The sequence below is a fragment of the Lampetra fluviatilis genome, chromosome 32 (assembly GCF_964198595.1).
Source record: "Lampetra fluviatilis chromosome 32, kcLamFluv1.1, whole genome shotgun sequence".
NCBI lineage: Eukaryota > Metazoa > Chordata > Hyperoartia > Petromyzontiformes > Petromyzontidae > Lampetra > Lampetra fluviatilis.
Window position 1 is genome coordinate 11,711,064 of NC_136306.1, and position 13,301 is coordinate 11,724,364.

At 49.9% G+C, this 13,301-nt stretch overlaps 1 protein-coding gene across 16 annotated transcripts in view; it reads left to right on the plus strand.

The window, feature by feature from the left end:
• LOC144943769 (calcium-dependent secretion activator 1-like) overlaps positions 1–13,301 on the plus strand; it is a 366,726-nt gene that overhangs the window by 334,049 nt on the left and 19,376 nt on the right. For 13 of the 16 annotated variants that reach the window (XM_078871583.1, XM_078871581.1, XM_078871580.1 and 10 more), the window contains 4 exons: positions 1,001–1,075; positions 3,279–3,362; positions 4,435–4,467; positions 5,029–5,136. In XM_078871583.1, the coding sequence (XP_078727709.1) occupies positions 1,001–1,075; positions 3,279–3,362; positions 4,435–4,467; positions 5,029–5,136 (300 nt within the window). The remainder of the gene's footprint in view (positions 1–1,000; positions 1,076–3,278; positions 3,363–4,434; positions 4,468–5,028; positions 5,137–13,301) is intronic. The other 3 variants (XM_078871587.1, XM_078871591.1, XM_078871596.1) reach the window with 1 other exon arrangement.

Sequence of the window (13,301 nt, forward strand, 5' to 3'; positions counted from 1 at the left end):
TTGCAAAGGATTGGGTAAGTGTTGAAAACGGATAATGATGAAAACGGAAATTGTACTTGACGTATCGTGCGTGCGTACAAGTGCATCACAGTCGATTATCCGGCGGAGTGGTCCGGATTTTTTTTTATAAAAAAAATTAAAATCACAGATTACACGAGACGTGCTTGAGTCTTAACCTGCGTAGAACGCGGGTCAACACGCGCGTTGTGCCGTCCGGGTCTAAAGTAATCGGCGTGTGGATGTTTGCGGTCAGCTGTCCGCTGTGTCACGGACCCACGACGGGTGAGGAACAGCCAATAAATCAGAACCCCTTCCCCCTTCCCCGACGAGCACGCTGAAGCTGCGATCTGGATAGCTCGCACACGGATAAGCGAGAGTAATCTAAAATCTATATTAAAGTATACAGGTAAGAATTGCGCTCGTACTTTATATTCCTGCAGATGCGTTAACGACAAAAAAGCAAGCTTAGTACAGAATGACCACGAGAAAATGTACCAAAACATTACATGTTCCTAGAGATGCGTTAAATTATTAAACACATTTCTTGAATCCCCTTGTGTATGACAAATTGTTCACAGTTTAAGGGGAAAAAACAGCATTTAAACTTTGATCACACTGAGAGGACGACTATCGCAATCGTCCGATTATGGACAATTACAAAAGGCCAAACACAAATGTAAGTGCACCCTGAAGTGGGACATCTGTTGAACATCATTTTCATGGACAACAGGCTCTCACACTGGGGCACGGAACGACGCCGTACATTTGTGAAGTGTGCACTCTGCAAGACACGGGGGGGGGGCTGCAGCTCGCGCTGCTCGGCCACGGCTCCTTCAGGGAACTCTGATTTCGTCTCGCCACCAACGTCTCCTGGCTCCGGCTGTGACGCAAAACAACCGCGGCGGGCCGTGTGAACCACGGCGGTCGCCCTGAGCCCGGGCCGCTTGGCCGAGACTCCCTTTGCCGAGACTCCCTTTGCCGCTGCCCGCCTGTGTTACAGAACCAGTACCACACGAAGATCGACGAGCTCATCGAAGACACCGTCAAGGAGATGATCGCGATGATGATCGGCAAGGTGGGAACGTTGGGTAGACGCGTCATAATTCTCGCGGCCTGCGATTTCATGAGCTTTCCAAATTCTGTCCCGACTATTGATTAAAAACATTTGTTTTCTTACTCTGCTCTTAATAATTCCTTGAGGCAAATTGGAACACTTCCATACGCAGTAAAAATATACAAATTGTAAATAACGGCTTCCTACGCATGCAATTTGATGCATATTTTGTAAGTGTAAAATCGATTTTGTTCTCTGAATTGTTGAAGGCTAGTGTACGGCATAGTTTACCCCTGTCTGCCTCCCACCATTAACGCCAGCGCCAACACCTCATTGAATTCAAGTTGTCTATTATCATATATTATATTATCGTGCATGCGTTTGCATGCAATATGCAGCATTACCCCACAGGCAGCCACACACACACACACATTGTAAAGACATATTATGTATGCTACCGGGCCCTCCGAACAAGGCTCAAGGCAGTCGACAGCATGGGAGACCCAAGTGGGTTTCGCCCTCATAAGGCCTCATCGGTGTGCTGACCCAGCTTCAGACTGCCATGAATGTTCACTACCACTACTCTTGGAGCAGTGACCATCGGCCAGTGGAAGGCCCTGGCAGTATTTAGACTCTCCATGCTAACATCCCTTCTGTTTAGTGGCAATATTGTAACATTGCCATACGCAGGATAAATAACGTCCTCGTGTGTCACATTGCCATATTAAAATATATTACGTAATTATTTCGAATTCTTTACCCAGAAAAGCTGCGGTGAAACTTCGAAACTGTTTTGAAAAAAGTTCTGCGTGCGATATTTTGCCAACTTTTTTAATGAAGAACTCAGATTTATTTTTTATACTGACACAGACAAATTCACCGTTATTCCTGTAGACAAATAATTGCATGGATAAGTGTGGATTAACTGCATAATACAGTGGCCCACCGTCGCGATTTACAAATAGTAATGGACAATAATATATCACAGTTTTGTTTGTTAAACATTTACAAATGTCCCTGGCTTAAAAAAAAAAACATTAATACGGCCTGTCGATAAAATAACGTGAAAACAGAATGAGCACCTCTTGTGATTGCGGTAGAGACTCACATGCAGGATGCGAGACAAATGAGCGACCATAAAAAGTACTGCAAATATGTTGGGACACCGTAGTCGTGCTTAAGGGGGGCATATAGATTTTTTTCAGGTGAAGATGGAAATATTTTCTCACTCGTCCATTAACCCAATCAGATCATTTGAGAGTCACTTTATAAAAAAAATCGCAAATTCGGACCGTGACACCGGCACACGTGGCCTGCTTATTCCTTAGAACGTCACGGGAACTGTACCGTCCGCTGTGAAGCAGACGGGCCCTATTTTATGGTTAATACACCAGCAGTGTTAACTAGGGCTGCCACCGGGCTGGAACCAGCAGCTCTACAATGTTTAAAGAGCGACCGCTCGCTCACGTCACCCCAGTGAGTTATGCACCTCGTTGGGTGCCTGCATACGTATCTGTGCACGTGCGTGCGACGGTACGTGCGTGCGTACATGTGTGCGTGAGAGGTGCTCGCTAACAGCACTTGCCCCAAACAGTCTGTTGAGGCTATACGGGGGACCTTTGTCTGTGAGATGCCAGTCATCTCAGTCATGGCTGCTGGGCCTCCTGCCAGCAAGCCTTCGACACTGAAAAGTGCACCTAGCCGCCTGGCACAAGCGCCATGCTGACGCCACGGCCACTTAGTGGCGAATGTCAGTTTTTTTGTTGTTGTGCGCAATTTGTAAAGCATCGTGTCCGGCCACACCACGCCGCCGTGCGCCGTTCCCGTCTACATCGGTGCTCGCTGACAGCGCTTGCCCCGACGTTCTAAGAAGGCTACACGAGGGTGCCGCGGTGGCTAGGAGATGTTAACTCCCTCGCCTGGTACACAGGAGGTCGTGGATTCGATCCTAACCCTGCCGCCTGTATATTTGGAGTTTGCGTGTCTTTCTCTCCGTGGATTTTTCTCCGGGTCCTCCGATTTTTCCTTCCACGTTTAGAAACATGCGTTTAGAATATTTGGCCGCTGCTATAAATTTCCACGTGATGATGAGCCACTTCGTTGAGCTATGATTTGCAATGGCCAGGTCGGTTCTGAAAAAAGAGCTGCACAGCTCGGTGGGCCTCACTTGGTAAAATATCAAAAATGTAGCCTCTAGCACGTTGCGTTTGTTGCGCGCGTGCAGTTTGTGACGGTGCTGGAGGGCGTCCTCTCCAAGCTCGGCCGCTACGACGAGGGGACGCTCTTCTCGTCGTTCCTCTCCTTCACAGTAAGGCCCCCCCCCGCCCCCCCGCCCCGCCCCCTCGCCGCTCGCGACACGAACGCCGACCCCTCGCGTGGCGCGCCGCGGTTCCTCCGCTCGGTGTCTCTTCTATTTTCGTGGGGCGTGGGGGGCGCGGTGAGGGAGATGGAGCTGCGGTTTGAGGCCGCGATCACTCAGTCTCCCTCCTGGGTTTCGTGCCAAACCGGATCCGGCTCCAGGACCCAAGCGCGCAGTGCGGTGCTGCGAGGAGTGGCCACGGTATAATGACTCACGAGATGATGTCGGTATGATTACTCACGAGATGATGTCGGATATCGCGATGTTTATGTCATCGCGATATCGGTTTCCCGTAACTTTGTAAACGTCTTTTCGCATTTTTCGGCTTCTTGTTTTTGTGCTTTGCTACGCTACAAATTAAGATTGCTGAGAGGTTGCTCAGCTGCACTCAACGCAAGCCTGCCATGAGCCTTTCTAGTGATTGTGGTCCATAGCGCTTATGATGCACACGCTGTCGGTTATGCACCAAGCAAGTCAAATAATTCTACAAACTGCGAAAAGGGTGGCTGCGTTTCATCGCCATTCAGTAAATTCCCCCGAAAAAACATTTTGCAGAGAGCTGGTTTAACGAATTACAGCTAGCGATGGGTGAATATGCCATTGGGTGCATACCACACTGTATTTTGTCCAGAATTAGAATATTTCAGAAGAATCTGAATATTTATAGTGGAGGAATCCAATGAGCTATAATGCTCTTTTTCACAGATGTCAAGCAGGGGTGGGTAATAAGGTTACAACAAACAATATAAAACACACCATAGGAGTGGGAAGTTTAAGAAAGGTAAGCAAATCACTTTAAAACAAAATAGGATATTTCCGAAAAATAAATTGAGCAATGGCGATCGCGATGTTGTGCGCAACGGACATTACGATAACCGCGGCTCTTCACACCGCACGACGAGCTCGTGGCACTGCCGAAGGTCGACGCTGCCCCGGCGCGACCGTGCGGTGCCGCGGTGCACGCCGCGCCGATTGACGACAAACTGTTCTCTCCTTCCCTGCCCGCACTCCGTCCGTGAAGATGAAGGCTGCCTCCAAATATGTGGATGTTCCAGTAAGTAAGGCCGATGTGTCTGAACGTAAATAGTTAAAACCGTCATTGTATTAAAATGCACTCACACACGCGCACCTCGATGTAATAACGATGATGATAATGATGATGATGACTCGCACACGCCACACCCTTGTGCTGAACATAACATTTCATGAATATAAAGCAACCCTATCATTAATATTAAATGTGCTTTGCTTAACGAGATAAGAGCCATAATATTTTTTAAGGGGCTTAAAAGTCATTATTTTGTCATTTAACTCTGGATTATTCTCAAAATGTAAGTTTTGGTTTGTACCTAGAAACCGTTTAATTGTGGCCAGGTATTTACGTGAATGCGTGTGGCATTCTAGCATGGAGCAAACTGTACTGTGCTCACCGTATTCTAGCGCTGACACCACTGCCGCCACCTGTACGGAGCACCAACTCCCACCACAACCACCAACCACAACATACTGCCACCACCACCTCCGCCACCACGACCATCGCCACCACCGTCACCTCCGCCACCACCGTCACCTCCGCCACCACCACCGCTGACCGGCGTGCGACTGCTGCCCACAGAAGCCGGGCATGGACCTCTCCGACTCGTACATCACGTTCGTGCGCCAGAACCAGGACATTCTGCGCGACAAGGTCAATGAGGAGATGTACATAGAAAGGTTGTTTGATGTAAGTAGCAAACCCCCACCGCCCCTCTACCCCCCCCCACTCCCACATCGCCGCCAACTCAGAAGCCCCACGCGGCGCGGTGAGACAAAGGCGCGGACTGTGCACAGGGATGAGTCACGTTTCGAGAGCTGCGCCTCGACTTAGCGCCACCGCTAGCGACCTCCTTCCCGCGCTTCCAATTCACAACCTCTTGGCTTACCGCGTCTCTCTCGTGCGCGCCTCGAGTCCCAGTCGCACGTCGCTCGCTCCCACCTCTACCTCTCCTCGCTCTTTCTCTTGTTCAGTTGCAGCGCTAGGACGGCTGTTGTATTTGTTTGTCGTGGACGAAGGGGGGTGTGGGAGGGGGGTTGTTTATTGAATAATTCTCGGCTAATCTTGGCGTAATAATGTCACTATTGTGTTTTAAGTTATAAAGCTGAGATTACCGCTCATATGGGTTACTTAATGTAATACTGATCCTTGGAGTAACGGCGTATTATTGAGCGTCGCAAGCCACATTCGGGTGATTGTGGTCTATTCAGAGGGGCTTGTTCCATGTCAGGCATGCAGCGCATTCGTGAATTATCTCACTAAAGTTGTGCGAGGTGGAATTTTTGTAAATGCTACAATTTGTCTAATTATAATAATAATTATTTTGTTTGTGGGGTCCCTGGTGACCAGGCCGAGGCTAAACTTAGCCCCCAGTCTTTTACGTTTTCATGGGGAATAATGAGTTCAGAAAATGCTTTCGACACTAATTTCTTACACACCCAGTCAAGTGCAGTGTACTGAAGACGCCATTTACCATCGTTATCGTCTGGCTTATTTTTCTCATCATAGCACGACTATCACTGCTGAAGATGAGCAGCATAACTCAATCACGTGATCACCTTTCTACGTATTCATAATCATTTGCAGCCGTTAATCAATACACCAGGCCTCACCACTGGGGTTACCGCCTGTCTGGAATTGGCTTCTGTGTCCGGGTGGCAAGAATTCATTTGCACTGAGATTTGGTTCCAGTATTGTGTTGAAATGTATTGCAGTAAACGGCACAGTTTTGATAGACTTAAGACTGACTGAGAAATATATGTGGGTTTGGTCTGTGGAATAGGTCGCGACCCCACTCGCTACTCTGTGTTGGTCGTGGGGGGTGTTTGACCACGCTGGTCAGTGCATGTCGGTGAAGAGAGAGTCTCGGGAGAAGCTGCAGATATCGCTCGCCACTGCCGTTAGCACTGGCCGCTAATCAAACTTGCGTTGCAGGGTTTAACGCTAACCATTGTCCCACCACTCCTCCCTGTGTATATGAATAAAATACCATAGGTTCGTTAGTCCAGAGTGAAATACAAATAAGGATGTGTCTTTATAAATTAGTCATCGTATGTCATTAACAAAGTGGCCAGTTTGATTCGTGACAAATACAATTTTAACGTATAACGGGTTACTCTTTGAATAGGACAGGGTTTTTACTACTTCTAGTTCTTAAAATGTGACAGTTTATTCATTTACTTTAGCAATTCATCATTATTTAAAACAACATGCTTTTGAAGCATAGTCTGAAAGTAAAATGATATTAATAGATAATTTTCATACTTTGGGTCATTCTCAGTTTCCTTCATTGCTAACACTTCCATTCTAATTCACATCTCCAACCATGACCCCATGGCTTCGCGTGTCTGTAGAACGTTAGGGCGCCACGGTGGCAAGATGTTAACTACCTCTCCTAGTATACAGAAGGTCGTGGGTTCAATCCCGACCCGGATGCCTGCTGTATATTTGGAGTTTGCATCTTCTCCCCGTGGTCGTGAGGATTTTTTTCCAGGTCCTCCGGTTTTTCCCTCCACATTTATAATCAACATTAGTTTACAGTATTTGGCTGCTATACATTTCCATACGGTAAGCCACTTCGTTGAGCTGTCACGTGTGGCCAGGTCGCTTCTTACAAAGAGCTGCATAGCTCAGTGGACCTTGCCTGGTAAAATACAAATAGTTTAGTTGAGACTGGACCGCGTATGTTCTTCATGTCGACGTGTGTAGCCCCTCTGCTCTGTAGACTTCAGCTCCACCATCTCACAGCTTCATTCCTCCTGCACGCGGCCTCCTGCCTCGCAATGTGACTCTGCCCTGTGCCCGCGCGCGTCGCGTTTTGTCTCGCGAGCAAGCGCGATCCTCGCTATCGAACAGCCTCTCTATGTACGTCCGCCATCGAGACCCCACCAGCGTGCGCCGTGCAAGTCCGCCGCCGCCACGGACGGTGGCCTCGCTTGCATCTGGAGCCGCGGTGATCCTTCGGCATCCCGCACGGGTCGTTCACGTTTTGGTTCCCCCGCGAGTTTGCCCGCGACCCGGCGAGAGTGCCGTCCGCAGAGATGGCGCCACGCGCGGCGGGGCCGGGGGCGGCTCGACTAGAGCCGCCAGCCGCGGGCGGCTCTCTGCGTGGCTACGTCCACGGCGTTCCCAACCGAGGCCACCGCCTCCGCCCTGTCGCTGTCACCCTGCTGGTCGCCGGCGAGAGATGATGGACGGTGCCGAGAAACTCGCCACCCTCCGCACTCGGCTGTGCGTGGCTCACCCCACAGCGGCCGCTTCACTTGCTTGGATTATCCTCGCCGCTTTCAAATTAGGGTATCGATCGATTCGCGTCGAAATTTGGCCTTCAAATTACCATACGGCAATGTCACGTGACCTGAACCTACGTGAATTTGTCCAAACAATCGAACCTGCTGGAGAATCATAATGATATTAGTGGGAATTTCTAAAGTGCCGTAACATCGCATCGCCCCCGTACCTACATTGTTGCCCAAATTGTACAAAGGAACGCGCCCATTAGAGAGCGGAACAACGTGTTGGATGTAGCTCATTCCCCTAACCTGGGTTGTCTAATTGATTGCACGTTCGCACTCTGTAGGTAAACATTAGCTGTATGGATTGGACGTGTACATATTTATGGTTTTGATTGTACCGGAGTATTTTTTCGGGGAGCAAACCTTTTCGCGCAAGTCGCGTCAGCCGGGTGATGTGAACGCGCGTCACTGCTGCCGTCTGCCCTTGGCCTGGCCGCTACGGTCGTTGTGGAGGACCGGGCCTGGCGCCGGCCATCACTGTCTCGTGATCGTTCTGACGGTGGGCTGCGCTGGCGGGCGCACGCGATGACGTCACAGTGCGTGGCGTTAGACATTGTGGAGGGCGGGGCACGCGGCGTGACAGAACGACACAAAGAACAATAGGCGCGGTTCATGACCAGTAAAATAACGCTCGGAAAATAAAGGTGCGTTTTTTTTTATATGAAAGTTGTTCCGTCGAAAAACAAAGCGGCTAACTTGCTCGCCATGGAATCGAACGATTGCGATGCGACTCTCGACGGACGATGTTTTAGCCGCGCGTGCTGGCACACACTCGGTGTGGGGGTTGGTGGGTCGCGCGTAGGATCTTGACGCTCGTCAGACTCGCAGCCTCGGGGTGGCTGTGAGGCGGACGCGTTGAAGGCAGTACACAAAGTAGGTTACCGATCTCTCCGTCCGGATTTTAGAGTTATTCTCCCCGTACGCACGCCGATTCTCCTGCTTCGTCAGCTTCTTAGCACGTGCAAAATTCCCCTCGAAATAAATTTGACTAGCATCACAAAGTAGGACCTTTATCGAAAGAATGGGCCCCGTAAGGCTGCGTGCGTGCGTGCGTATATAAATATATATTCTAGACATATAGATTATTTCCTGTCCATAATGAAGCAAATTAATTTCACAGTTTCCTTCCAACCTCTACACTTTGCTGAAGCCTTGCACATTAACAGCTCGTTGAGCTAATTACAAGTCTGCGGCCACTCATTAGGGCTTGAAGCCCCCCCCACCACCCCTCCCCAATCTTCCTAATGAAGTGCCTGTGCACGCTTGTGCATCGTTTCATCGCCGTACGAAAGCCGTGAGGTGAAGAAGACGTTTTTGTTGAAAGCTGTATTCTGGCTTCCCACCAGGGAGCTGAACGGATCTCTAAACTATCTGCGTGGCCTTTCCGCGCGTAAGACGACCATCCTTTACCCCGTTGTTGCGGTGCCGCCGGTTGCCCGCGTCGATCCTTGAGGCTACCGGTAGATCTGTGCTGCTGCGTCGCGACCCTCTGTGTGTGTGTGTCTGTCTGTCTGTCTGTGTGTGTCTGTCTGTGTGTGTCTATGTGTGTCTGTCTGTGTGTGTCTGTTTATCTGTGTCTGTCTGTGTGTGTCTGTGTGTGTGTGTGTCTGTGTGTGTCTGTCTGTGTGTGTATCTTTGTCCTTGTCTGTGTGTGTGTCTGTGTGTCTGTCTGTCTGTGTGTGTCTGTGTGTGTGTGTATGTGTGTGTGTGTATGTGTGTGTGTATGTATGTGTGTGTGTGCGTGGCGCATTAGCGCGCACACTCCGATACTCCCTGCAGATATCACAGAGCGACCTCCGAGATCCCTGCGGAGGTCACGGCGCTAACTGTGACCTCTGCTAGGGGGCAGCACGTTCACACTTTGTGCTAGCGCTGACAATGATGTACGTATATATGTTGAACGTCTTTCGCACCGTACGTAGCCAACCGTACTAATCGGAGGTGCGTAGCATTGCAGTTATACTGGTATGTTTTTATTATTGTAAGCAATGGTAAAGGTTATCCAGTAAGCTGTACTCGCGTTAGACTCGCAATGGGATCTCATTCAGTTCAACAGAATCCTCCATATGGCAGAATCCCCATTGGATCGCATTTCAACGATTGGAGATTTTTCCGTGGGAATCGCCCGTCGAAAACCACATCTCCTGTGGGAATCATGGAGAGTGAAATCTTATGAATCGATACGATTTCCTGCAGGAATTGCCCTGCTGCTGTCGTGGTTTGTATAGTCATAGCAAGTCGCATGCATGCATTGAAAGACGAAACCTCGTATAGCCTTAACAGACGGTTGGGGCGCGTGTCGTTACACACAGCACCTACGTGCAGGACGCGATGGGGTGGGTGGCGAGCACCACATCCGGCCGCCTTTGTCTCCCCAGTGGCGATATTTACACACGACACAAGGTATTCATTTGAGGCCGAGTCGATCTAGGCGAGGCCCAGGACCGGTTCAGATAATCGTCACCGATGTTGACCGTGAGCGGGAATCTAATTCAGGTTGCCGGGTTCGTAGCGCAGCGTGTTAACCGCTTCACTATCCATACACACGTACACACACATATATATACACATATATATATACATGTATATATACATGTATATATATATGTATATATATGTGTGTGTATGCAGTGCACAACACGAGGCAACATAAACAACCTGTATGCCATGCCGCTGCTACTGCCAAAAACGCAGGCACTAGTTAAATTGATGAGTAGCAGTAGACCCAGCTGCCTGGATGCAGAAAGCAGCTGGTGTGCATGCTGTCAGGTGGGAAACAAGCTCTCCCTCCTGTAGGAGTGTGAGCTCACAGGAGTCTCTGTACTGTCACCTGTTTGTTTATGCATTCTGTGGCCAAAACATAAAACTACGATAATGAACCGGAATCGGAAAATCCACGAGACGACGCATTCTAATTTTCATCCATCAGCAGGAGTCCCCCGTTCCCCGTGTCTCTCTCCCGTGAGATTAGATTATGGGGGAGAAGTAGTAAACAAAAAACCCGAAAGCTTCGAGCGGCGTTGCTCACAGTCCTAGGCGGGTTGTTGTCCTTTATTACCATCAACCCTCCGCTCGCAGCGCTCCACTTTGCAGCCGCACCGACGGTGATTTGCTGTTTGCGCGAGGCAGAGTGTTGCTCTCGCGGTAACCATTATATTACAATTACCCTTATTTATTCAGCCTGCGACCAAATCACCCCCAACGCGTCCCGATCTCGCCGGAGCTCGGAAGCTAAGCGGGAGGTGAGCCTGGATATTGGCCGGATGGGCGATCGCCTTGCAGGTGCCGTCGGCTACTCCGAGGCCATGCTGTCAGCAGGGGGCATTGCGGCAAAATCCATTTCTTCTCCCCTCCAGCACCTACGCTCCCCGCGATCGCTAACCCACAGTGACCAGCGAGGCGAAGCATGGGGAACGAGGGAGCTTCTCATCCTGCAGTAGGTTGACTAAACGAGCTGCGCCTGTGCTTAGTGCAGAGACGCATCGGTGAGCAAACGGGAGTACGAGCAGATGATGATATCCAGTATTCCGCACAGATAGGTCCGGGATTCCGTTCGCCGCGCTGCCGCCTACTCGCCGAATCGCACAGCCAAAGCGTGCGACCGCCTCGTGTTTCCACGCAGTGTCCCGCACGAGAAGTCGCTAAGCCAGACACCGAAGCTTCCACTGCCTCGTTCAGCAAGGTTTAGTCAGAGGCCTTATTTTTGTTTTACATTTGTCGATACGAAATCAAGGATGACTTTTTGAATACAATGGATCACAGTTTTAATTGTATATCTTGGATGTACGTAAACAAATAAATTAATCGGATCTGTTTCGAGCATATTTTAACGTATTTTATATAGATGGATACTTTGTGTAATGTTTTTTTTTTACGGGTATAGAGAGCTAAAAAGTAAAAGAAAAGAAATGACACGTTCAATGTCACGCCAATTTTTTTTTCACGAACGTTTTGCTTAACGCTTGCACGTCGCGGCGGTACCCACAATGCAGCATTCTGTTCCTTTTAAAACTAGCCCTGCTGTCGTTTAGTAAATGTAGTACTTTCATTTAACTTCAATTTGCACAATGTCCTTGAAGGGATTACACGGATATGGGGTGGGCTGTTTGATTGTCAGCATCATCCCATTGGGAATCTCATTACAAAATCTGAAGCAGCTTTACATTGGGCGAGGGAAGGGGGGGGGGTATAACATTCACAGAATTATTTTAGTTTTGTCAGCTGTTACTAGAAACCTGGCGCCAAATATGTGGAATGGAAGGGACCCGCGGTTTCCTTGAACGTCGTCACATCGCAAAGGCCAAGGATGGAGCCTGAGCCCCGGGACGCTGCGTTGGCAAGATCGATCGTCGTGACGCTTCGTGTCGACGGCGAGACGACCATGAGTCAAGACTGTAATCGTTCACATTTGCAATTATCACGTGAAGGGTCGATTTGAGGCCATACGTTTGACGTTGACGACGACGACGACGGTGGTGCTGATGATGATCAATCGGTTTGAGCAAATGTCGAAAATCTATTCAAAACCCGCACGTCGGGATTATTTCATTGCAAAGGGCGCGCTCGAGTCGGCCGCCTCGTCCGTCCATTATTTCCCCGTGCGTTGTTCACATCCCAAACGGCTGCAGAAATTAAGGGGAAAGGGGCTTTCAAGGATGCTGATCCATCTTCAATGCATCTCTAGCCGGAGAGACGTCGGCGACGGGGTTAAGGGTGGCGGGTCCCCTGGACCCCGATTACACGGAAATCACCGGGCCCCACTGTGGCAGCGATGAATGGGGGGGCATTTTCTTTCGGTGAATGCGGCGCACGACGGCACCCCCCCCCCGTGAGCAAAGTAATACGGCGGAGGGGACGTCGCCGCGCGCCGAGCTCTCTGTGTGTGTGTTGTTGTTGTTGTTGCTGCGGCTGCGGCTCTCGCCCTCGTCTCGTTCTTCGAGGTGCTCCGTGCACGACGTTGTGATTTTTCGAAATTCACGTTCGCGTCACTTTCCCACTTTGGCGTTTAGAGGCGCGCCGTGCGCTGATTGTCCCGGTTAGCTTTTTTTTTATTTCCACGTGAAGTGCTTGCACATTGAGAGGAGGGCGCGTGTGCCGTCAAGTAACGCGAGCGGTGGTTTTAATTGAGCACGACGTGCATTGGACGTTGTATTGTTGAAGCGAGCAGCAGCAGCAGCAACAAAAAGCAACCCAATGTGAGTGTGTACACGCGGCACTGCATCGATAGCCAAATCGTTCGATCTCAAGCGCCAAGAAGAAATTCAGGGCGGTACATGTGATGCAGTGTCGGTTGGGAGCTCGGTTCAAGGAAAGGGTTCTACTTTGAATAACGAGGCCACTGGTATGGCTATTTTATTGGTTTTGCATCGGCGAATTGTGTCGTTGCACAGGTACGAGAGGATTGTAGAAGAGGATTGTGCGTATGGTCTATAGTGTGGGGAGCGGTTCGTTCACTGCACTACGAACCTGGCAAACATGAATGTGTTTCCCGCTCGCGTTCAAAACTCGTGACGATGGTCTGAACTGGTGCTGGTCAACCACCCCTCCTCGTGTGCCGTG